The sequence below is a fragment of the Seriola aureovittata genome, chromosome 1, assembly GCF_021018895.1.
Source record: "Seriola aureovittata isolate HTS-2021-v1 ecotype China chromosome 1, ASM2101889v1, whole genome shotgun sequence".
NCBI classification, from domain to species: domain Eukaryota; kingdom Metazoa; phylum Chordata; class Actinopteri; order Carangiformes; family Carangidae; genus Seriola; species Seriola aureovittata.
In genome coordinates, this window is record NC_079364.1 from 29,712,299 (window position 1) to 29,739,403 (window position 27,105).

The 27,105-nt window shown below is 40.2% G+C and overlaps 1 protein-coding gene across 1 annotated transcript; it reads right to left on the bottom strand.

The window, feature by feature from the left end:
- Nucleotides 1-3,493: 3,493 nt before the first annotated feature.
- On the bottom strand, nucleotides 3,494-26,545 carry znf507 (zinc finger protein 507). Its single transcript, XM_056377984.1, has 7 exons — nucleotides 26,426-26,545; nucleotides 22,013-24,433; nucleotides 19,215-19,332; nucleotides 18,935-19,043; nucleotides 12,463-12,567; nucleotides 9,191-9,325; nucleotides 3,494-8,381 (listed from the first exon to the last, which is right to left on the bottom strand). The coding sequence occupies exons 2-7, from the start codon at nucleotides 24,428-24,430 to the stop codon at nucleotides 7,913-7,915; spliced, it is 3,354 nt and encodes a 1,117-aa protein (XP_056233959.1). The 5' UTR covers nucleotides 24,431-24,433; nucleotides 26,426-26,545; the 3' UTR covers nucleotides 3,494-7,912.
- Between the last annotated feature and the right edge of the window lie 560 nt (nucleotides 26,546-27,105).

Genomic DNA, 27,105 nt, shown 5'->3' on the forward strand with positions numbered 1-27,105 from the left:
TTTATCCATTTAAAAACTGTAAAATCAACTCCTTGTGGTTTTAAAGGCTTATTAACAGGTTTATTTCCCCAGCACACAAACATGAGAGTGGTATCAATGTTTTCATGAAACTTTCAGCAAGAAAATTGATAAATTTATGTCCCAAAATGTCAAACTATTCCTTTAACATGCTGTCCAGTTAGTATGTGTATGGATTCTCTTGTCTGACTGTATGCTCACTCATCTGTTGTCCTGAGGCAGGTGATGGGAACAGCCAAAGAAATATCAAATGAGGAAAAACCCTCATTGAAACCAGAGCCAATTTCCTCCACTGCAAGGTGATTGATTTTGGTTGTATCTACCTTGTGAGATATCACTATTACTATTACTCCACTGATATGATATCTGGCTTCTCTTCCTGCTCTTCAGTCAGTTGCTCTTTGCCAAAGATAACATTGATGTTTAAGAAATTATTCTTTTTTTTTTTTTTTTTAATTTCTTTCTTTCTGTGTGGGGGAAAAATAGTAGGCTATATGACTCCTGCTAAGATGTTTCTGAAAAATATGGTGATTTAGCTCTGAACAGCATTTGCAAACATGCATTATTGATTTATTGCTATTGACCAAACACAGCAGGTAGGTAATGCACTTTAAAAGAAACACCAACAATCCTGCTATAATATTCAAAATTACTTCCAGGTGACAGAAGCCTCCGCAACGTGTGTTCAGAATACACATGTTGGCAGGTGTCGTCCCGACTGCCGTGAAAAAATTTCATTGGCTAATGTAAAAATGCATCATTATGCAGCAACAAAGGCGATCTGCGGGACTCAGCAGGAGTGAGTAATTATGGAACAGATACAGAGGGATTATTTTCTTAAATATTTATTTATTATATGTGGTGGAAATTACAGCATCATAAAAGGAGGAAATTGTCATGTGGTAACACTAGTGTCAGGCTGAGGAGCGTGGAAATGGTGTGCTGATACTTTCTGCTACAGAAGGAAACTGGATGATTATTTTAAGGGATAAAAGGGTTATGAAAAAAAAATTCTTCTCTCATGGTATCCACTGTATGTTGCAGACAGTTTTTCTTTCATGTGTTTTTCCAGGTTGAGATAACCATCAGTGAGATTTCTACCTTCACCTCTGTACAATGGAGGTGAATGCAATCAGCCACAGTCCTGAAAAATGCAATCTGAAAAAATTAAACAGCGCGTGTTTCTCCAGAAACCGTGCTCCTGGTTACTCGGGGCGACTCAGGGCTAATTTACTGACAGTTTTCCCCTGTGGAAACGGTTCACACTGCGGTCTGTGTATTATCCTTTAAATGTTCCTTTTTCTCTTTCTCTCACAAATATACACCACCATTAAAAACACAACCCAAACCACAGCACAAACAAATCAATTCAGTCAATCAAAAACATTCTCAAACTTGTACTGTCTTGACAAGTGCCCTTGAGACCGCAAACAGGTCAAGTGGGAGAGCGCGCAGGGCGTTCAGACGGAAAGGACGGGGTCTATGTGCACAACATGAAAGACCTGGAGATTATCAAAGAGATTTATGAAAATAAATTGGCTGGGCTCATGTGGGAAAGAAGGATTATTGGAGAAGAAAACAGATTGTTTAATGGCCATACTCTCTAACTCTGGCCCCTTTAGCCCTTGAATCATTTCCTTGCATGCACACATACAACCAAGCTAAATCTGTCCTCTTCCCCCTCCTCCCTTCTTTCATTTCACTAAGTCTTGTCATCCAAAGCAAGGGAGTGAGACTGCAGGAAGATGGCCCATTAAAGATATCCCTCCTCTCTCCCAGTGTGCCCAATCTGACTCTCTTTAGCCGCCATGGGATCAAAAATCCTCTTCCTTTTTTCACTCACTGTAACACAAAACAAGATTCACAGAGCAAGGAAATCTGGGAATTAACCATTAAACAAGTTGAAAAGCAAACCAGCTGCAAGAGTCCCTTGAATTGATTCTGGAGTAGCTCCAGCTTCTTGCCCTTTCTTCAACCTTGTTTCTTTCTTTGCCTTATTTCATATATATTTTGCCTTGATCTCTACTTTCATGGTGGGACCTTAAAAGGTTTAGGTAGCAAACTTGATCCTTTAAAGAAATGAATAGACGGGGATGATTCTTTTTTTCCTGATTGTGCAGTCAGGGTTTCATGTAAAAGCGAAAGGGATTACAGAAACAGACATTTTTCTCTTTCAAATTGTGCATGTGTGCGTGAAGTCATGGGAGGCACTATAGGCTTGGCTTATCGTTGCACTGCTGGACCTTGAGTCACTGTATTTCATAAGAAATAATCAATAAAAAAAAAACTACCTGAATATAAAGATTTATTTTTGCCTGAATGCAGTAGTGGATGTATACTTGTACTTAATGTATGATTTCTAACCAGTTTTCAAGACTGCTTATAAAAGCTCTGATTCAACTGTGTTTGAAATCTTTTCCTTGTGTATTGAAAAGATTTAATCAAATGTTAACCTTGCAAACATCCTTGCATAACAGTGTGATAAGGTGGCCTCTGGACCCCTAACCCTACTTTAAAAAACTGTTGCAGTAAAATGGAGGATGGGACAAAACCTATTCTCACTCCTGTGGTCATGTGTAAAGTAATAGAAGACATGTTTTACACTCTCATACCATACTAGAATGCTATAAGACAGTTTTCTAACAATATTCCATGTGAGCTGCACAGATCTGGAGCACTTTACATATCTCATACCTTTTATCAGTTCACTTGATGAGGAGCCCAGAGGAAGGCTGGAAGCAGTTTGAGTTTCCATACATTACCATTCAACCCAACCCCTCCACAACTTGTAAGGGTTAATAAAAACACACACTGTATCTCTACCTGTCTGTCTTATCTGTCTGTATGAGCTCTAAGACAAGTGAGCCTCCTTCCAAGCCTGGGATGTAGCAGGTGAAGAACAAGCTGGGTTTGCATGAAAAAGAAATAGGGCATGAACACATTATAAAACAGTGGCCCACTTGGAACGGACATATAAAATGGCCCTGACCCCTCGGCCTGTGACTGATAGGCTTGTTCAGTAATCCATCAATGTTTAAGATGCAAGAACAAGTTTACACTGATCTCAAAAGCGGAACAACGGATGTTTCTCATTTTACAATGAGACAGAGCATAGAACCGCCTTGTGTCAATATAGAATGAGTTCATTGAGTTTTTTCTTGAGGCACAGTCTGATATTATGGCCCCATAGTTGATGCTAAGGAGGAGAAGAAATTGAAGGCCCTTTACACTTTGAACTCATTTTCACTTCTCTCATCTGGTGCTAAAAAGTATTGTATAATCACACAAGTTTTTTTTTTTTTTTTTTTTTTGGCATTTCGCTTTATAATCAAACGACACATGGACATTTACCTTTATATAATATGGGACCTTTAAAATATGTGGGTGTTAATTAAAAAATATATATTACATTCAGATTTTTCTCCAGTTTATGGTGAAATATTCTCAATACTCACAAACACGACCAAAGACAAAGTCATTTTTTTTCTCAGCCTTTATTACCAAAAATACAATGGCAAAGTAGTGACATTATACCGCCTATGATGTCCTAGAAATAAATAAACATAAAGCAAACCTCACACTGCTGTCTGAGACAATTCAATGTTGAAACTCCATTACAAAATTGAGTATGAGTGAAAATACACTGATCAGGACAGACATGTTATACGTTTCCACGTCCTTTGGTTTAAATATACTCGGCTCATTTAGCTTAAAACTTTCAGTTCCCTCAAACAGACTGGGTGTAAATAAGAACAGAACCAAAATTCAATCTAAAACTTTTTTTTTTTTACCTCAATTGTTTGTTTTTTTTATTATTAAAAATAGATTTTCTCTTTAAAAAAAAAAAAAAGTCAGTTTTAGGTTTTGCAGTCTTCATCTACATATGTACATACTTAAAAATACATTACCAAGTGTTTGAGCTCATTACTAGCTAAAAGAGCTAGTGGTAATATATGAAAGGGCTTTTTCAGATACTTGGTTTGTTGTTTCTCGCTTCAAACAAACTGCTAAATAAAAAAGAAAATGTAGATTTGCGTCTATGGAAAACCTACTGAGGTGATCAAGATTTTTGCTCCCACTTGAATATAACTGACTGACCATTAAAATAAGAACATTTGGATATCTGACTGATATCTGAGTTTTGGCAGAGAGGTCAAACTTTTAGCTCCCGACAAATAAAGGCACAACTACAACAAAAGACAGTTTTTCCTATTTTAAATCACCTCATATGGCACAGATTTATGTGTCTGTAGCTGTGGTGTGAATTATAACTGAATAAGGAATTGTAGCTACAGTGAACAGGGATGGTCTGAAAGAGGTAACCACACACTTGCTTTCATGCTTGAAGTGTCTGCAGGCTGTGTTGACACACTTTTGCAATCTCTGACACCGAATGGGACACAACACTGCCCACAAAATCCCACTTGACCTACATCCATTTACCACCATGGTAACTACTTGGAACTGTTGTCATGAGCTTTCTTGGAATCAGTATAAAAGGCCGTGGTACATGACTACTAAATCTTCCAGGTCTGACTGACACTGCAGTGCTTGGTTTGCTGTGAAACTTGAACTAAAATGTATTATTTGCACAGTGTCAAGCGATTATGTTATTCCCAGTTAACACATTACTGTACAGTCATAAGTTCTGTGCGTTTAGTACCTAAATTGGGTTTTATTTTTTGTAGATTTAGCGATCATTTCTATTGATTATGATAACACTGTACCCACCAAATCTTAAGGGATTTGTTGAAAATAAGAAAAAAACTACCGGCCTAATTGTTGAGAACATGGGGTTCATTACCACAACATAGTACAAGCAGCAAGAAACACAATTAGTCAAGTTATAATCAAACTAACAGCTGAGTGACATTATCAAAAACACTTTATTTGTACCAAACCTAAATCCAAACATGAGCGCACCCAAAATACTGTTGCGAACTGTGCACTCACAACTACGGTAAGTAGAGAGGGTCAGTTGAACCAGGAAGTTGGGCTGTAAACTCACGGATGATTACAAGGGACACTTTGGTTTCCCTTCCTAAGACGTTTGTGTAACTGTGCTTGAAGGTGAGGCTATAACTGTTTTCTATGCTAATGCAACATGAAGGAAGCTAGTGAGCCATGCTGCACAAATAATCACACAAAGCATTTTAGATTTGACACCTTAAAGGCCTGTGACTGTGTTTAATGGAAAAGCCTTACAGTAATGTTAGTATGTTGCACATTTGAGGCAGTGAGAGCGCAGCATTTTTTTTTTTTTTTTGTGAAAACCTTACTCCGACATTAACCAGGTGAGTACAGTGTTACTGGCCCATAGAAATGATCATCACAAGTATGGAAATAAAATCCAGGTTAAACCAAATTTATCCTTTAACACAGTGTTCATTTATTCATTTGTGGAACTGAATAATTACGAGCTGTCAGATTAATGGAAGATCCCATATAATAGAAATGAGAGGCGTGGGGTGAGGTGTGTCTGTGGTCCAGGCTTTTATTCTCGCTGCTCATTTAAATGCATGCCATGTTAATCCGATGGGAGGGACACTGAAGCCCCACTTTTTTTCTTTTTTTTTTATTTCAGAAATGTCACCATCCTCCTTAATTCTGCCACGTAGAATTGTAAATTAAAAGCCAGACAATAATTATCTGCTATGATAATGAGAATTCCAGCCCAGGTAGCAGGTCTTTGAGATAGAGATTTAATTTAGTTTTACTCACTACGCAACACACACACGTACACACGTGCAGACACACACACAGACACACACACACGTGCAGAGACACACACACACACACACACACACACACACACGTGCAGAGACACACACAAAGGGACACACACACACACACAAACACACACACACACACACACACACACACACACACACACACACACACACACACACACACACACACACACACACACACACACGCGCAGACACAATTGCGAGTTGTTATGTAAGGCGGGGGGGCATGAATTATGGATATTCCATTTTATCTTAATTTCCTGTTTCTGTCTGTGTGGTTGTAAGGGAGGGATGGCATACTGATGAATTAACGTAACATAGTGACGTCTGAAGGGTTGAAACCTGAGACTGGGGTTTAAAAGAATAAACCTTATCTTCAATCTGATTTAATTTTCTGTTAATTTTGGATGTTTTGATGTGATCCTGATGGGTTCATGTAGCAGAAACACAAACGTTCTCCTGTATAAGGCTCTGTGGTCTTCAACATGAAAGCCTCGGCCATTTCTCTCATTTGTGTCCTGAACGAATGGCACAGTTAGTTTAACGTGATTTAACATTAAAGTGCCAGACATATTTTAGTTGTCGTAAAAAGCTTCTGGGCGACAAGTTCAAATGTTTTCCTTTGAGAAAAAGCCATTTGTTGCCATTCATTGTGTATGAAAATGAGACAATCAATCACAGTTAACATGAAGCCTTCATTGATCGACTTGTCTGTTTTATCGTTGTTACACTGAGCCAGGGTGAATGTTTTTATATCAGCGCTGCAGTTATTATATTACACTCCTGGACTCTGCCAAGAAACCTCAAAAACATGTCACCTTCCAAACTTTTATTTTAACATCCACGTCTTCTTATTTCAGGCATGTATTTCAGCTGGGACAGCAGTCATTTCAAGTTGTGTTTGACACTAGAAAGTTTGTATTTTAAAAATGCTGACAAAAAAAAAAAAAAAAAGTAATAATAATTATAAAAATGTTATTATATACAACATAAATTCCATGGGCTATAAAAAAAAAAGACTATACCTTCAATGACAACTATCAAAGTGTGCCTAGCACCACAATCACATGTGAAAACAGGTGTGTCTGATTCAATACAACATATTCCTGCTCTCAAATATCCAGGCACCTTACAATTAAAACAACAACAGCCCTACCTACGCTAACTTCCCTTTTAATCATTCCTTTTGTCAGCCAAAACCAAAGACCTCTGTCTCCAGAAGACCACTCATCAAAGACCGAGTTCTGCTTTCTCTAATCGACTTCCACACCTCCTCCGAGAACTATCACTTTCTCCCGCTACTTTATAATCCAACAAGTAAAAATTACAGTCACTCATACAAACAAAAACAAAAAAAGATGCAAATAACGATAAACATTTGCCTCTCTTAACTGGCATAACGGAGACTAACATGCATAAAACCTTGATAAATATTAAATCATATTCAAGCTATGATACATGCCTCGAGGCATTGGTGAGTTTGCACATGTACCTCCTTAACAAGGCTAGAGCCTCAACGGTGTCGAATTAAATACGTTAAATATTACAGTAGCAATAAAAGAGCTGCCTTATAGTCAATATATGAATTAGACTGGAAAATGTGTGAATATTTTTTCTACTGAGGGATTGTGTGGTTTTGTGAGGTATGAACTTGTCCCTGTAGAGTGAAAAATCTAACTTGGGTTTGAGCTCGGGCTTTTCCCTTGAAGTCAACACTGCTTCCCTACAGACACACTTTGTGTCTCCAATGTCAAATTATTTGATACAAATATTAAACAGCTTATAACATTGTTTTATGTTTTTTTTTTTTTTTTTTTAAACATTCCTTTCAAAGGATATGCCACTCAGAAAATCATTTCATCATTTTTCTTGACACCTGTTCAAGGTGTCTGCATCGGACAGCAGTTGTCGCAGCCTTACAGTTGTAACTCTCCGACACCATGGCCGACCTAACCACGGAGCGTGCTGACAAATGACAGGAGAGTTAGCTACTATTGTAAAGTAGATGTCAAACGGTCACAACTTGATTTCCACCAGAACCACTTTGAGGTAAAGAAACATTATGAAATACTTCTGTGGGCAGCAGATCGCTGTAAGAGCACAGGGTCAGTGTTAAGATATAGAGAGGGAGGGGAGGGGAGGTCTCACTCTGCAGTTTGGAGGCTTGCTTGTACTTCTGGTTGCTGCTGCTGCTCCTTGTTGAGGATGATGCTGATGATGTCTCCCTCATGCTCCTTCATGTGCTCCATCAGCCGCTCCTTACTGGTGGACTCGAAGCCACAGATGCAGCAACAGAACAAGAGCACACAGTATTCCATGCTGGTGCCCGGGACAGGGGCCTGGCATGTGCGCGGCTGGCTCTGGGACTGAGGGTTGAGCTGTGTGGGGTCCTTCCCCTGGGGGCTCGCGGATTCACCGGGCCACTGTGAAGGGTCTGTGGTGGGTGCGGGAAGAACAGCTGAGCTGTCCGCAGCCAGGTCAACTGCAGTTGTTGTTGTCGTCGTCAGTGTTGGCGTTGGCTCCATGGGGCCCTTGACTTTTTCCTTTGAGGGCTGGGCCACTGCAGGGCGTTCTGCCACCGACTCCAGCACTGCGGACAACTTCTGAGGAGCTCTGAGGGGAAGAAAGGATCATCAGGAGGAATACAACAAGATGAAATGACATGATTTAAAATTTTCTAATTGACCATGTAATAGTTTTCATTTTTTGTCATTTGTGGTATAATAGATGAATGAAGTTACTTGAGGAACATAATGATGAATAATGAATAATCACATGTACAAGTTCAATCTTGGCAATTAGCTGAATCTCACGTTTTGTGTGTAATAGCCAGCTAGTGTTTTATCACTGGTATTAAATTAGCTTCAGAGTTAACACATAGAAGATGCAGTTGATAGAGAGAAACACTGACATTTGTACATTCACACAAACCTCAGTGTATCAATGCAATAAATATAGAAAGCTACTTTTGAAAGAGGCTTTAGGAAAAATAAACAATAAACCAGTGACATCATAATCAACTAACCACATCCATGGTATGTGCTTAACATATCTGCCTTGTTGTTATTTGCCCAAAGTCACATACACTATTCAAAGTTTTTCTCACAATCTATACATTTCTTTAAGTGGATGTTTTGCTATTGCAATTGAAGAGCAGAGCTGCAGCTTCCTAATGTGGTGGTTTTCTAGAAACACATTTTTACACCTATAGGCGACACTGGTTTGTATCTCGTACGTGTTGTTTCCTTCACATTGCTTTGTTTAAAAGGTCGGTCTTCACATACGTTCTTTTTTTTTTTCATTGTATAAAGGTATTTCAATCAGAATGAATGTGGCCACACTACGAGTGGATATACAGTGGATATGTACAAATACAGAAACTCCAAGTGCAGATACCACTGTACTTGAGTTTATGTGTTTACCGGTTGCTCTGGGAGATGGCCTCGTTAATTGCTTTGTTAACTTGCTCGTAGTTGTAGTTCTGGTCTCCTGCGTGCTTCCACATGTGGGATTTGAGCGACGGAGGATGACTGCACACGTAGCCGCACAGAGAGCACCTGGAAGAGAGATGAAAATAAAATTGAAATAAAAAAGGAGGGGTGATGAGCATAGGAATGAGAGCGGATCAAATCCTAGTTGATTTAATATGCGTACTGAGGTTCTACTAATCCTTCTTCTACTTTCTATCAAGAGGAATCATCCTGACTCAACACTCCACAGGGGATACTAAGCTTGAGAGACAGAGACAAAGAGTGCAGGGCAGAAATAGGATTTACAGCTCGCTGGTGAAGTCATTTGTCAAAATTAGAAGAATTATGGGTCATTTCTTTATCAACGACCCAAATGCTTGAAGCAGCAAATATCATTTAAGCTAAAGAACAAGCACATTTGCCATGACAGCTGACTGGACAAGGTCTTGTGAGAACAGGTTCAAACGGTGGTGCGGTATGTTTGCAAAGAAGATCAACCACAGGACCGTGTGACAGTCGATATGTGATTTTAGCAGGAATTCAAAACCTAAACTACTAATAAACCCAAGTGTTGATGGTGATCTATCGGGGAAGCAAGTTTATTTTACATGAGTGCAGGGATCAGAAAGTATAAAGGAGTTACAACAGCGACGGATACACGTGTCATACTTTGGGTATTTTAGCAGTTCATTAAAAAGTGAGTGAGCTGTAGCATCCACACAGAAGCTATCTCCTTATCTCTTAATATTACAGTACAAAATCCCTCTTCATCCTGTTTCTACCTCATCAGCATTTGTCAGGACAACTGTATTCTGGGCCAATAGTGGTCATAATCAATAAAGTGCAGCCTGACTGGCCGTCAGTCATCAGAATATGATTCTCTCCACATGGGTAGTCCATATGTATAAAGCCAGTGTCAACACAGACCAAATCTGAACTAAAAGGTGATAATGAATCACTTTTTTTCTTGGCCTGGACCAAATGAACAGGACTGCAGGTGTGAAAGAGACCAGGATGTATCACCCCTCTGTTGCTTCGATTTCAACCATTCTTTTAAAAATCTGTCTGACTCACAATACTGTTTGTCGAAATGACCCCAGTCAATCTATCCATCTGTGTGATACAGAAAGAGCCCCCAACTTCATGAAAGTGCAGGACTAAATAACGTGAGAGCCCCTTTAATTGAAAAATGTGTCTGTCCCACTTGTACTGTATGGAATCGTGTATCCCAGCATTGCAGGTACTGCTGACTGTGACACACAGCTAGGGATGGGTTACGAGCCCCGGTACTGAACGGGCCCCGGGGCTACATTATTCATGACCGCTATATGAATAAGCGGTTCCGTTCCGGTATCGTTTTTGTTTCTCTCCGCCAGATAAACGTTATCTTGCACATTTATTTCACCAACTCCGTCAAATATCCTTCTATGTATGTATATTTTCGCTATTCTCACAGAAGTAGAGAAATCTCTCAGTATCAGTAAGAGTAGTAGTACCGTTAAAATCTTAATGATACCCATCCCTACACACAGCACAGGTATTCTGTGAAGTGGCAATCAGCAATCAGTGCCATGCTCAGGGCTGAGGATATTTAACATTTTACGAAGGACTGAGTGTTCACTCTCATTCACTTTCTCCACCCACCAACCACTAACATTGCAATCAGACGCCCATTTCTCAAGTCTCCAGCCCGCTGGGACCACGATAGCGCACACATCAGGTCACTAATACAGTGGCAAGAAAGAGTGAGTGACCCCTTTGGAGTTATCTGAATTCATATACAAATTTGTCTTAAAATGGGATCCAATCATCATCTCTATTTTAACTACTAACACACAAATCATTGTACTGTTCTTGTCCACATTGAAAACACCAATCAAACATTCACAGTGTAGGTTGGAAAAGTTTAAAAAAAAAAAAAAAAAAAAAGCCCCAGGCTAATGGCATCAACAAAACCTAATTGGAGTCAGGTGGTGGTAAACCTGGAGTCCGACCAATGAAAGACAAGATTGGAGAGCTGTGAGTTAGAGCTGTTTTGACTTTTAGAAAATCTGATTCAAAAGAAGCATTTGCTGATATGAACCATGCCTTTCAAAAAGAGAGTTCTCTGAAGATGTATGATCAAGAACTGTTAGTTCATCAATACGCACAGAGACAAATTGTCTGTAAATGAAGTAATTTAGTTCTGTGTCTACTAGCCATAGAAGTGGGAGCCCAGTTCTCCGAACACCTACTACAGAATGACTTCAAACAAAGAAAATCCAGAGTGGCCCAGTCAGAGCCCAGAACTGAACCCAGTGGAGACGCTGTGAAATGACCTGAAGAGAGCCGCTCACACCAGACATCCTTGAGAATATGTCAGAACATTGTGCATGTCTGATCACCAGCTTTGTGGAAGAGCTCGTTTGAGGCTAATGCTGCAAAGGAGGTTCGACCAGTTATTAAATCCAAGGTTCGCTTACTTTTTCCACCAGGGGCCGGTTTCACAAAGATAGACTTTGACTGTGGCTTAGATAGAACAAATTGTCAGACTTCAGATAGATGTCTAAATTCATCCATTAAGACTTTTTTTCAAAAAAAAAAAAGAAGAAAAAAAAAAGGGCAAACCGAGGAGCCGCATCCAACCACTCAGCTCAGTCTATCCCAGCAGAAAATGTGTGTCTACTGTTTTTTTTTGTTGTTGTTGTTGTTGTGCTACTGGTTAGCGTAGGTGTCATTGATTGTTGGTAACATGGTAACATTGGTCTTAGTCCTGAGTTAGGGGTAAGGTGTCTAATGTTTTGGCTTAAAATGAGTCAGTCTTTACTTTTGTCAAACGGTCTGACTTGTATTAGACAAACATATGAGCAAGATTAAGACTGGTCTAACGCTGCAGAGCAGTCTGAAATAACTGTGAAACCGGCCCCAGCACTGCGAATGTTTAATGGCTGTTTCCAATAAAGACACGGAAAATTATTGATTGAAAATTGTTTGCATGTTATTAGCTTCAGCACATTGTATTTTTCTGGACTTTTGACTTATATGAACATCAGCTGATATTTTATGACACATTAAGGCAGAAAAACCAGGTGATTCCAAAGCGCTCACAAACTTTTTCGTGCCACTGTAGAGTCAGACTCAAATGGACTCAGATAACCCCAGCAGCTCTTCATTCTCACCTCAGAGGGTCACTGGTCATTCTTATCATCTCTCTCTGTAGTGAGTGTGTGTTTGATGTTTCTCACCTGTACTGCTCCAGCAGCTGCACAGCTTGGTGCTCCTGAGGGTGCCTCCTCATGTGGCTCTTTAAACTGTTCATGTTGGTGGTGGCAAAATCACAGCTACAACACCTGGAAAATGGAAAAAAGCAGAGACAAGAGATGAGAGAACATGGAGTTAGAGCAGCAGCTATTTTAACAAGCTGCCTTTTGAGGCCATCATGAAGCTTCTTTGCACTTGTAGCCTGGAGGGAGATAAGGGATTTACAACACAACAGAGAGGAAACGGCTGCTTTAAGAATAAGAATAAATCGTAATGTTTTCTACTTTGTTGCACTTTGCTGGGGTTGGAAGATGAAACTGGATTCTTAGTTGCTTAGAGGCAAATACAAGGTCTGTAAACAGAGGCTACACTCAACTCACGGCCATTTGCACAGCATTTAAATAAAATAAAAAGCAAAACAAAGAATTGCACCCTTATAATGTGATGCTTACTGGGGCTAGAATATTAAAAAGACAGATCTGACCAACTGACGACAAGAAGAAAAAAAAAGAAAAGTGTAATTGTTCATATTCATTTTTTTAAACGAAATATAATTATGCATTACTTTTTAAAATAGAAAACACAAATGTTTTAGTTTTATTACCTTTTCATGAATTCAATTTTTATGCATGTTGATCAGCCTCCTTGTGCTGAATGTTTTATTGCTTCTACAACAACAATAACAACAACAACAACAACAACAACAACAACAATATGAGGACTGACACAACTCTGACTCTGATTGTCCTGTGGACCAGGAGAGAACAAATTGATATTATAACACGTACTTTTATGTGCCTGAGGTGTGGTAGTTGGAAAATAAAGTGGGCTTGCCTGAAGGAAACTCAAGCAAGAGATTTGGAGAGTATCAACAGCAAGGCACAGAAGCAGCGTATTTGGCTGTTACTGTGTTGAGCGATATGTGCATACTCATGTGCAGTGGAGAAGCAGATTGCATTACAAGAGGAATTAAAAAAAAAAGTTTTGGTGAATATTTTTGTTTCTGTGAAGTGAAGTCATGAGCAGGAAGTTACTGCTCCCAGCCTAGAATCAGACCAGTACATATTCCCCGTAAAACAGCAAATTGTTGTTTTTACTTTTTGGTTTTTGTACAGATCAAATAAACAAGATAATGATTAACATTTTGTTAATCAGTGAGATTTAAACACGGTAAGCAGATTTTCTTATTTAAGGACTAGGCCAGGTTGGCGGTTTCTGTAAGGTAAGCTAACTGGCTGTAGCTTCATATTTATTGTAAATAAAAGATTAATCAATCTTCTCATCTAACTTAACAAATATCAAACTATTGCTCTAGAATTACTGTTTTTAGTTAAAATAAGTTAAAATATGCCACATCTTCTCAGTACATAATCAGAAAATCAAAAGCATTACTAATAACTCAGCTGGGAATCAATTAAAAAAATATAGTTAGTTAAACTTATTGATAAAGTACTGATCTGCTAAATGAGGGGAACTTTACAGATTGAAAGTAGATTTTGCTGATGTTGAAATTGGAATGACAATTAGCACATAAAAAAGGTAGATGTACTGTTTGGCAGCTAGTTGGTCAACTGAGAGTCTGAAACAGGAACAGAAACACAGAAAAAAATGCTTAGCACTTAATGCTATTGTTCATCAAACTACAAAACAGGATCAGTTTGAAATGTTGCAGGGAGTAACAAGGAGCGGCCACAGTGGGCTGTTTGACGAAGCGCTGCAGGCGACAGACTGCCCACCAACTTCTCAGGGAGGTAACAAACTCCTTTCTCTGAGCCTCAGATTCAGATTCAGAGCGTGTACAGCATCACGGTTGCTCACAGAATGATGGAGAAAGACCAATTACTGCCTGACTTCTTTATCAAAACAATATTTTGTTTTGCTGCCTCCAGACCTCTGTGACCTGGTGTATTAAACAGCATCGGCTGTTACCACCAGTAGCTATGGGTCAATCAACCAGGGCTGAAATCTTCAGGATTGCCACAAACTCACAACAAAATCACAAACATTATAATCTTATACCAGGAGCCTGTAAAAGTGTTTCAGACATTTTACCAATGCAAATGTGATGCTCTCTCACCCATCCTCAAGAAAAGCATGGTTCCTGGCAGTACCACAGTACAACACAGCTACAGAGCACAGTACTGTACAGTGAGCACTTTAAATGGAAAGGTTTTTGCCATTTGATTGCAATGGTGGAAAAGAATGAATACCAATGCAGATTCTGTCCTTGTAACATGATCATGATTGGCACTTCTGCACGCTTTGCTAATTACGTTGCTGATGAAGGAATAGCTAAATACTAGCATTAGTCCAGTCTGTCGTTTACCTTCAGATCCTGTGCTACCTATATTTCACTATCAGCATTGCAATAAAATGTCATCTACTGGGACCTTTTACAGTAATTCTGCTAATTATAATGTAGCGTATACACTGTAAGTAATAACCCACTGCATGCATGCATGCAGGGGACTGTGCACTTCTACATGCTTCTCACAGATGATGATATGCACTGGCACACATCAGATAATCTGTTCACAATGATGTGATCATGCCTGCAGATACAGAGCAGAGGGACAGCTCATTGAAGTTTGAGCATTGCAGCACAATTTTGGTGAAACACTATCATACGTCATAGACTAGACAGGGTATACATGTGGCAAAGTTCTATTACCTGTGATAAAAGCGCAATCTGTAAGTACTTGGCCGCTGACACAGCTTTTGCCATGTTTGTTCTGTACTCCAACACAGTGGATGAGGAATGAAACAATGATTATGAGGGTAAAGTGCTGACTTTCAGCTTTAATTTGAGTCTGTTTACATTCAGGCTGAGTGTACAACAGTGCAGAAGTGCAGCCCTGTCATTATCCTTCTGGACTGCAGTTAAAGCTGAAAATCAGCACTTTAACCTTAAAGTCTTTGTTTCATTTCAAATCCAGTGTTCGGGAGTACAGAGACAAGACGACAGACCATAGCAAAGAAAATGTGCTCTGGTCCTAACTCCTACAGACCACACTGTGGCTCTGATAGACTTCCATTAAATATATCGGCCTAAATTACAGTATGCAAATAGACTCATATTAAGTATCATAGACTTCATGTGTGAAGAAAAAAAAAAGTGGATCTTTACATGTCGATATTTCATTTTAAGTATATGCACTCACTGGGCACTTTCCTCCATTTGCTCTTAAAGCAGCCTTAATTCTTCATGTCATTGATTCCACAAGAGGTTGGAAACTTTCCTCTGAGACTCCTCTGACATGATTGACTCACATCATTTCTGGAGATCTGTCAGCTGAACATTCAAGCTGCCAATCTCCTGTTCTACCACATCCCAAAGCTGTTCTACTGGATTCAGGTCTGGAGACTGGGAGGCCAGTGAAGCTCACTGAACTCATCGTTATGTTCATGAAACCAGTTTGGGACGACTTTAGCTTTGTGACATGGAGCACTATCCTGCTGGACCTCTCCGATAGAGGATGGTAAACTGTGATCATAAACGATGCACATGGTCAGAAACAATACTCAGATAGACTGTGACATTCTAGTTTGAAGACAACATTCCCCACACCATCACACCACCACCACCAGCCTGGACTGTTGACACAAGACAAGTTGGGTCCATGGATTCATGTTGCCAAATTCTGATCCAGATTCATCAGACCAGGCTATGTCTTTCCAGTCTTCAACTGTCTAGTGTTGGTAAGTCTGTGTCCACTGCAGCCTCAGGTTTCTGATCTTGGCTGACATTTTGAGTAAAAACACTACAGACTCAAGTGTGAAAACCCATTAGATCAGCAGTTTCAGAAATAATCAAACCAGCCTGTCTGGCACCAACAATCAGTCCCCATTCTGATGTTTGATGTGAACATTAACTGAAGCTCCTGACCTGTATCTGCAGGATTTTATACACTGCACTGCTGGAACATGATTGGCTGATTGGATAATTGTTTGAATAAACAGGTATACAGATGTTCCTAATAAAGTGCTTGGTGAGTGCAATCTGTCCTCATGAAAACATAAGGACTAGAACAAAAGCACGTACACACAATAGTGACATTTACAGATTCAGCTGAAGCACACGTCACAGTCTTTCGGCCATGACAGTTGCTTTATTCAGGCATGTAAAGCCATTATCTCTGTTGCTGAAGTTCGAATGTTCTCTTTTCACCTAACTGGATGTACTTGAATATTTATATCTGGATCATATAACATTTCCTATGTTTGCTCTCATACCATTGGCTAACAGGAAGTTTGATCATTCTGGTTAGAAACAGCAATTAAATGCTACCTGACCTTTTCCAGAGCAGACAGAAGTCGTGTTAGGTGTGTGAGTATTTCTGTACGTACATTTGACCGTAGTGCACTGGCGACAGTTAAAAAAGCTGACACAAACACGCATATGGATTCAAACCTCACGGCAGCTACGTGTTAACACAAAGGCCAAGTGCCAACACAGAGTGTGGGAGAGAGAGACAGTGTGAGAAAGTGTGAATGTGTCTATACAGTGAGAGCACTGTGCTGGTCTGAGCATTACTCGGCCTCTACTGCCATCTAATGGATCTTTCTAAAATGGCTAGGCTCAGTATCTGGCAATTATGGTATTTGGTTAGATCGCTGACTGAAACAGAAAGTGAAAACTTAAAATATAATATTCACTGATGACTGACACAAAACAGAACAAAAACACAGGAATGGTATTGAACTTGAAGGGGAATATTCTATCCATTTAAATGCTGATAACCCTTTAAACCACATGTTCTATTTAAGATTTTCTTCTAATATGCAGGAAAAAAAAAATTATATCATATTCTAAAGCCTTGTTAAAAAATGATTGAAAAAAACTTGATATCCAATTTGCAGCAGAAAAGAGATATGAAATCAGTCTCTAAAAATACAGACATTGGTGTCACCTTTGTTAATTTGCTGTGTTTTATGTCAAGGAGTTTATTGTAGAAAACAAAATCAATGTCAAGGATAAAGCTACAGTATGTTCTGTCCATTGAAACTGCTGTCATGTTGGATTTGACTGTGACCATAAATGCTGTAATAGAAATTTTACCCCGCCATGCTAAGTAGAATATAAAGTACAAATATCTATAGTACATAGAGCCAAAGTGTAAGGACACTGTTAAATCAAAGAAATAAGAATTAATGGTGTATATAAAATGTCTCAAGTGACAACTATGAAGCTCGGGAGCAGCTCTTTTATCACTGAAACACATTTCATAATGAAAAAAACTTCTCATGTTTTAAATGTGCTTTCCTCTCAGTGAAGAGGACGAACTGAAGTCAAACAAAAGGCACATTCAATGATTAAAACAATTACATGGACCATTTTCACAAATTTACTCAATAATTTATGAAGCATGTGAACTCAATGTACTTTTTACATGGTCACTCAATAATTCACACAGTTTAATTCTCCTGCATCCAGCCAGAATCTAATCATGCACAACTGTGCACAGATGACTGGAATTTATTAAAACACACAGATTCCTCCAATTCTGAAGTTACTGCTTTCTTCATCATCCCTCCTCTTTCCATTTTATAAGCAAAGGGCAATATACAAAACATTTAAGGAGTCATTATCTAGCTGGTAAAAAGTTTTGAAACACTCACATGCTGTGTCTCCATTTGTGTATTTGCTTACTCACAACTTCCTGTTTTGTGTGTGTTCACATTGATAAGTATGGTTAACATGCAGTGCACTATAAATGTGATGGTGCACTCAAAACATGTAAAACAATGGAAACCTCTCTCCCGCAACGGTTGCCATCTTGGCTACGTAAAAGAAGGGGAGGGACCATGAATGTATTCTTAAACTTGTGAAAATGGCGACTGAAGAAGGAGGACACCTCTCCTGTGCCGATGGCGGCTAAATTTCCATGTCGTATGACAAAGGCGGTAGACAGGAAAGGAGAATGTTCATTTTCAGGTAAAGTGAGCAAAGCAGCCAGCAGGTGGGCGACAATCCTGGTCACCTTTTGTCATTTTCAGTGAGTGCACAACAACAGTGTTTGCTTTGGGACAACACTACTCTGTTTAAATTCACGCACTATGCCAGTGAGTATATTGTGTACACAGTGTGCTACACATGAGTATCTGATTTGAGACATAGCAACACTGTTGTGGCACCTGGACTTCATGAAAAAACCTTGGTGACTCTTTGTACTAATACGATGATTTCAGTAACATCACCTGCTGTGCACAGCACATCACATGTATTCTACATATAGATATTAACATTTCCTATAAACTTTAAGCTTTTGTTATTACAACAAATTCAAAATGCTAATGAACCAAAACCCTACACCAGTTGCTCATGGCTCGTTGTTACTGCAGGTACCTGTGCAGGTGTGGCCACCTAGTATGTCTGGATTGGTTAGTGACTGGTATGAGTGCTTGCATTCAGGTGATAGTAGTAGTGCATTTTAACAAGTTTTCAAAACAACTCACCGATAAGGCTTGTCGGAGTTATGAATCCGCCGGTGGTTCCTCACTCCAACATATGTAGAGCTGGTGTAGTCGCACACGTCACACTTATACATCTTCTGAACACCACATTCTTTAACAGAGGACAATTGAAACAGCTTTACAACTTTCTGAAAACCACACTGACAAAAATCACATCACAATATGATAACAGGAGAACTGTGACACAGAGGGAGGAGAGTGTCGGCTGCTCATTTAAACCTCCTATTTTGATACATAACGAGGCCATAAAAACATGTCTTACCTTCCTCTGTTACCCGCTCACCTTCCTCCACTGTGGCCACAGTTTCAGTGACGGGTGTGAGGTCTGCCGTGTCACTGCTGAAGCTATGATGCTCTCTTTCATGATTTCTTAACTGACTCTAGGTAAAGAAAACACAAACACACACACACAATAAGATTTCTACACAAAGAAATGAAAATATATGTAGTTGACATTCAAAACAGCTCGTAGTGATCTTCAGTGATGCACTGTGCAAGTTTAATAGACCCCTCACTCACTAATGCCACCTCTGGTGCATTTGTCATAGCAGTGGGCCAGCCTCCACCATTCATACTTACAAACTCTTTTAACCTAACTCCCAAATCTGCTGAATAATATGATGAACTTAATCTCAGCACTGGAGTCCCACGATAGCAGTGGAATCAATATTTCACTCCTCTGCCTGTATCATCAAACCGAGACAAACTTCCACTGCTGAACTGCACCAGGCTCTTCCAACTTTCATCTCTTACCGACAAGGTCTATCACTTCACAAAGGCAATTCATACAGTTAATTTAAGCTTTAACTCGTCTTCTTTAATGCTTGGAATTGCTGAGAAAGAAAAACTGATGACAGGACGGAGGGGGAAAGTTTCTGGATTTCCATATCCCTGTACACAGCACTGTCTGCATATCACAAAAACAAATGCAACAAAGAATTTTCCAATATACTGTGTGTATGTGTTCTACACGGATATTTGTGGAAAAAAAGTGTCTTCAAAATATTCTACATATACTATATCTACACTGAAATCTTTCTGTCATCCAATCAAAAACTGTGGCCTCCATTATTTCTGTTATTTATCAACCTGCCGATTGTGTTCTCATTTAATCGTTGTCCACAAAATGTCACAAGTTATAAATGTGCATAATCATTCCCCAGAAGCAAATTTAACATATTCACAAGTATTCTATTATTCCAAAGTCCAAGTACCAAAAAGTCCAAAAATCAATATTCAGTTTACTGGCATATAATGAAAAAGAAAAGCATCAAATCATCCTCACATTTAAGAAGCTGGAATTTCTCGCATTTTATTTCGAAAATAACATTAACAAATAAAAGATGCATTGACTAATCGCTGACTAATAAAAATGATGGGAAAAAGAGAGTGAGAAAAAAAAAAAAAAAAGAGTTTGTGACCCACAGCCACCACCTCATCTGTCAAATCATGGTGGTTGTTCTGTTAAGGCTGTTAAGCAACAGGGTGAATGCAGAGATATACAGGTCCTTTCTGTTTGCACAGTTTAGCCAGATGCATCAAAACTCTCTGAACAACATTTCATCATCCAGCGGGTCAACGATCCTAAACATATGACCAAAGCAACCAAGGAGCTTTTTAGCGTGAAGAGGTGGAATATCCTCAGCTGGACGAGTCAGTCACCTGATCTCAGTTCAACTGAGCTGAACTCCACCTGCTGAAGACCAGACCAAAGGTAGAGAGACCAGAACAAGGAAGAGCTGAGAGAGGCTGCACTGAAGACCTGGGAGAGCATCACCAGGGAAGATATAAAGTGCCCGCTGAGGTCTGTGGGTCACTGCAAACTGCAAAGCATTTTCCACAAAACATTAATGTTTTTGTTTGACTTCATTTGTAAACTATGGGAACTGTATGTTAAAACGGTTATACTGTATTTCCCACGCAGGTCTTTCTATATTGATGTAAACCTACTCAAATTAAAGCTAAGATTTCAATGTAGTATTCCATTTCTTATTTCAAATTGAATGAACTGAGGCACAGAGCCCGACAAATGAAAAATGTGTAACTTACGGTTTGGACTGTATATCATTTTGTACTGCGATATCAATTGTGACAAAACAAAATTATTTAATCTTGTTTAATTTAATCTATTTGGAGACCAGAAAAAATTTATTTAAAAAAAAAACAAAAAAAAACGTGAATGCATTTTTTTGTCTCATCCACTGAATTAAACACCCAAGAAATCAAGTTAATTCATTACATTGGTGAAAAATAAAATACTTCCATTTAGAAAAATCCTGCTAATTGATTTGCATCATGGCCAACAATAATCATAATATAATCAAAGTTATTACAAGGATAGAAACCACAGTATAAACAGCTGAAAAGTTGTGCCAAGGTATATATATATCACCATATTCCCTTATTTTTAACCCAAACAAATCTTAGATCTTGTAATGTGTTTTTATAGAAATAATGAGGACATAGTTTGAAAATTCAGGGGGTTGTGTTTTCATCTGGACGGACAGAAACTGATCGCCTCCTGATTGGGTCTCATCAGTCAGACAGTGGTGAGTGACACATGGATAGCTACCAGAGCTAACACCAGCAGTTTGTTTAATAACTTGGAACACATTCACATTGCCAAATATGTTTATGGCTCAAAGAAAGACAGATTGATTAGCGCCAAACTAATAGTTCATTAATTGAAATTGAGGTAAAAGTTTAAAATATATTGATTTGAAATCATATATCACCCATGTCATATCACCCCGCCCTCACGGAAACTGTTACCCAGTGGCACAAGTGAACCTGAGGAAGCAAAGAGGTGCACTGCTAGTGTTATATTTACTCTGAAGTACATAGAAATTGTTCCTTTACAGTATACAAATCAGCATGGCCCGCACATCCGCCCATTCTACCATGACAAGAACCCCAGTTCAGACTCTAACACTAGAGCTACCTCAACAGATTCCAAATTTCTTAACATTATAAATTTAGTATGTAAGCAGTCTAATTACTGGATTACATATAAAATAACAGTATTGCAATTCTACACTGTGAATGTTGACATTTCCTCACCTTATAGTGGAAGGCATCTGGGCACTGCTTGCACTGGTACGTCCTGGTCTTGCAATGGTGGATCATGTGGCTCTCCAGGTCCTTACTGTCTGAGGCGATGTGCTCACAGATGGGACACTGATACGGCTGCCTCTGCCTGTGCACCCGTAGGTGCTGCTTAATGTAGCCCTTATTGCCGCTGCTGTAGCGACATAGGCGGCATCGGTATGGCCTGTCACTGCCGGGAATGTAGTCCACCAGACCACCATCAGGAGATGCAACCAACCCGTCCATTCCCGGGATGGTACACATGTAGCTCCCGGCTCCGTTCCCTGTAACCACACCGGCCATGGCTCCGTTATGGAACTGTGCATTGTCCTGAAGCTCTTTTAAGATATCCTCATCAGAGGTGTTCTGGTCTGAGCGCTCTCGAAGTCTTTCGATGACGGTGAGCAGTGACAGGCTGATGCCTGCTTTAGTGGCAGGACCTTCCTCGTCTACCTCCCCAAGGCTCAGGGACCCCAACTCTTCCTCTCTGTCCTCACTATCAAGCTCCAAGTCCAATAGAGCTGCTGTTGTCTCCATGTCAGAAGCCTTCTGTCCAGCTGTAGTCACCTCTACCAGTTTCTGGCCCATGTTCTGGCACGGTGCCTGGGCTGCTATAGTCTTGAGGCTTACCTTGGTGCTGGAGGTGGGGAGTTCAGGGGTCCTCATAGGCATAGTTACCAGGGCCTCAGCAGCCAGTGAGTGCAGGCGGAGGGACTCAGAATGTGTCCGCTTTCGACCAGCTGGGGGAATGTTTTCATCCCTTGGAGCATTGCTACTTTTAGCAACAGAAGACTTAAGATCAGCTCCTAATGGCTGGCTGTCAGCAGCACCTGCACTGCAGTCGAGGACCACCTCATCCTTCACAGCACCCACGAGGTCCCGCTCTACTTCCTCTGCATCCAGTAAGTTCTTGTCCCTGTCCACGTGTGGGCTAAGAAGTAGTGGGTTAGCGGCCATGACTGAGTCCTCAGCTGAGGGAAGGCGTTCTACAATCACATTGATATGGCCAGCACTGTTGGGACTGCTGTTGATGATTTTCTGTGCCGATGACAGTAAGCTGTCCGTGATAGAGGTACTATCATGGTGACTATCTATCTCAACCTCTGTCTCTGCCTCCGTCGTCACCTGCACCTCCACCATGGGCTCCTCTTTGATAGGATACACACTCTCCTCCTCTTCCGCTGCTGTTTTTGGACTTTCAGTAAGATCGGAGACCGGATGATTTAACACATCCTGTTTATTGTCAACAGCCAATGGCACACAGAGCTGGAGTTTGAAGGCAGTGGGGAGCTTTTGCAGGCTTTTATCTTGAAGAGCTGGGGAAAGAACAACTACTTCCTCGCTGGTTGCGGCAGTGTTAGCTGCAGCCTGGGAGTCTCTCGTCGTTGGAGCCCCGTCTTCATCCTCAAAGATGGGGTAAGAGCAGTCGACCAGGCCAGCGTGCTTCCAGGCATGGGTCTTAAGCATTCGCTGCTGGCTGCACACGTAGCTGCAGATCAGGCAGCGATACAATCCATACTCCTCATGGCTATACCATTTCTTCTTCTGTGGTAGCGCTTTGGTACTGTCCACTGAGCTTTTAACCACCTCTGTCCCTATACTGCCACCGCCCCCAGTCCAGTCCCCTTTATGCTTTCTTAAACCCTCTTCCTTCACCTCACTGCAGGTATCCAACGGAGTGGAATTCCTCTTCAGGTTGCCTCCGTTGTCAAAGTGCAGCTTGACGTGAGCCTCCAGCTGCCTGTGGTCTCTGGAGGTAAAGCGACACTCGGAGCACATGAGGATGAGGTCACTGAGCTGCTCATTGTGTTGCTTCAGGTGCTCTTTGAGCAAGGGCAGTGTCTGGGAGAGATAAGGGCACAGGCTGCACTGATAGCATGTTACTGTCCGCTTGTTGTTGCTGCTGTTTGGGTTACCAGCTACCTCTGTTACCGTGGAGGCGATGCTGTTGTTGTTACTGTCACCTGAAACAGGTGGAGAAACAGCACCATCAACTGTGCTGCCATCTAATCTCACCTCCTCTGTGCTGTCCTCCTCCTTACAGTTCCTCTTCAGTTTCTTATTGGGAGAGCCTCCTCTGCTCCCCCTCGCCCCGTCCTCACCTCCTCCTCCTCCTCCCCGTGCAGAGGAGGCCTGTTGGAATGCTCTTTTCTGTCCCCCCAAGTTGCAGCGGCGCTGGGGACGCTTCTCCACAATTTTGCTGAGCTTCTCAATCACCTGTATGAGAGAATCGGGAGCTTGTTTCTGCTGAAAACTCTGGAAGGTGTCCTTCTTTACGTCCTGCTGGGTTTGGGTTTGAGAGAGGGACTGCAGCGCTGATGGAGTAGATGAGGACGAGGAGGCAGTGGAGGAGTGTGTGATGAGTACAGCGACATTGCTGATCTCCTCCATGACCTGGCAGACAGCAGAGAACAAAGAAATAAGTTTGTAATCTGGTTGATGCTTTATAGTGCACTAGATTTCAACAGATGTGACCCCTTAAAACTAATTATGGACAGGTATTTTAAAATATCTATATGTTCCTCCAGAATTTTATCAACTAATAATACTCAAACAATTTGAATTCATTTTTAGGTGGGATAGCATGTTCTTATAGAAAAGCATGGCATGTTTGAGATAAAATCCTCTATATCCTAGCTGACAGCTACCTACCCATTAGTAAGCTGACATTTTCAGAGGCAGAACAGCCATCGTTATTTTAGAGTATGATTCTCTCAAATTATTATTATCAACATAAATTATTTGTCTAGAGTTACTTTAGTGAATGAAAAATGGTCATCATGGTTTGCCAGTGATTATAATGACGTCTTCAAATTGCTTATTTGTCAAGTTCAAAACTCAATGTTACTCAATTTAAAACAATATAACAACAGATAAGTGCAGCCAATTTTGGTACTTAAGAAGCTAGAATTTGTAGATGTTTGGCATTTTTGCTTTATAAATGACAAACAGTTATCATCAAAACACTTGTTTATTTTTGTTCACTTATCAATCAATTGAATAATACGTACAGTTCTGTCAATATTAGATATAATGATAGGTATTGTTAGATAACAGACTACTTTGTGATTCAAGGATTTGTGTTGACTTTAAGTATTTTACAACTGCTTTTCACAACAGATCTCCCAACAGCAAAACCCTTAACACAAAATTCATCACACAGTAAGTTGTATGGACATCACAGGACATGTATGTGTTCACCAATGAATTCTAACCATTTCTGCATTTTAGAATGAAGTTGTTGTCAATAAGCAACTAATTTTAATCTAAACACAGTCTTATTCACAGTTTCAGTTACAGTTTTATTAACATTTCTTTATGGGCTCCTAGAGAAAGCAAAACTACTCTATCTATTGAAGAAAAAGAGTTATTGATCGTATCTCGTACTTTGTTATTTATCTATGCTATTTACCCAGGGTCTAGTGAGGGGATTGGCTGTTAAGAAGAAAAGGGAAGTAGAAAAAACAACCAGTGTGTTAAGTGATATAGCTTAACTCATGATAAGCCCTCTCACTGCTAGTTACACGTGCACCATGTGCATCTGTTTACAAACAGCTTGAGGGAAATGGTCACAGCTCATGTGGCTGAAATCCTTTCATCTGTGCAAATCCAACACTTTCCTCTTTGTCACTTTCAGACCACAATTCATCTTCCCCTTTCTCCCACTTCTGCTTCTGTGTGACTACATCAAAACAGTAGGATACACATTGGGAGAGAGGTTACCACATGCTGTAATTACTGGCTATTATCCAGAAACTTATAAACAGTGGCAAAGAAGAGTGATCTGGTTGACAAAAATGGACATCTTTGAGAGATGTGTCACAAAAACAATTTAAATCAGCCAAATAAACAACGCACTGTAAAATAACTTAAAGTTTGTCACTTGAAAATGTAAAAGTTAGGCCCTCTGTAATAAAGTGCCTACAGTGCAGTTAGTGTAGTCTCTCTGTAGACACCATTATGTGCTTGAACCAGTCTCAGAGCACCTGTTATGTCAGGATCTAAAAATATTTTCATTCCTCTGCAGAATGAAGCTGAACACACTCCACCACCCTAAACTCACACTGAAACATCGAACAACCACCAGCTAATGTTAGCTAACATGCTACGACACTTTAAGAGACTTTGATACGAAGAAAAAACGAAATTTAAGAGGATTTAATTTAAAAGGAAGCAGGACACACACGGTTAGCTTCGCAGTTAGCTTCCCAGCTTGCTGTGTGCTATTCAAAGACACACACACACACACACGAACACAGACACACGAGTCCCACACAGTGCTAGCATTCACTCACTTGAACAGCTATACAAGGGCATTTTAATTATCTTTTTGGTCAATGAGTGACGGAGAAACGCGTGACTGTAATTTAGTGAAAATATACTCACTGACACAGAAAGGCTCAGCGCTCTTTGTCCTCAGCACATAAAACTACTTTGTTTTATTCGTTAGCCATAAAAAGTGGCCTCTCTCTCCCCACATTGCAAAATGGCGAGGATGGAATATCAGTCACGTGACTTGGAGTTTGGGTCAGGTGACCAACACCGATTGACATGTTGCCTGATGCTGCCTTCATGTACTGCGCGTAAAACACAATTTCAAAGTATTCGTGGGGGCGTTCAGGGGTTTGAGTAAGGTTTTGTCAATAGGGCGACTAATATTGTCAAAATGAGGAGAAATAGTGCGAAAGGAATTTATGGTGAGAATTTCTAACGCAATTTTAAATTAGAGATTACTTAATGCTGTGTGTGCGTGTGTGTGTGTGTGTGTGTATGTGTGTGTGTGTGTGTGTGTGTGTGTGTGTGTGTGTGTGCTGATCCATACATCCATCCATACATCCGTACATCCATCCATTTGCTGCTCACTGACTGTTATTTATTTCATGGACGATCTATATTTCCATCTACTTGTTAAATTAGTCATATATATAATTGGACAGCATTAGTACCAGAACCTCTGAGAATATAGTGGGAGAGTTGGAAGAAGAATAGCAAAACTACCCTCTCAGAGCCCTATGTGAATGCAACAGTGATAACTGAAGCGGAGGCAGCTGTAATATCAGCACTGA

Coding starts and splice junctions, on each gene's coding strand:
- znf507 (XM_056377984.1), bottom strand. CDS start 24,430: ATGGAGGAGATCAGCAATGTCGCTGTACTCATCACACACTCCTCCACT. Junction 19,044..19,214: donor TGAGCGGGTAACAGAGGAAG/GTAAGACATGTT, acceptor CCTCTGTTAAAG/AATGTGGTGTTCAGAAGATG. Junction 9,326..12,462: donor CAGCTGCTGGAGCAGTACAG/GTGAGAAACATC, acceptor TCTCTCTTCCAG/GTGCTCTCTGTGCGGCTACG.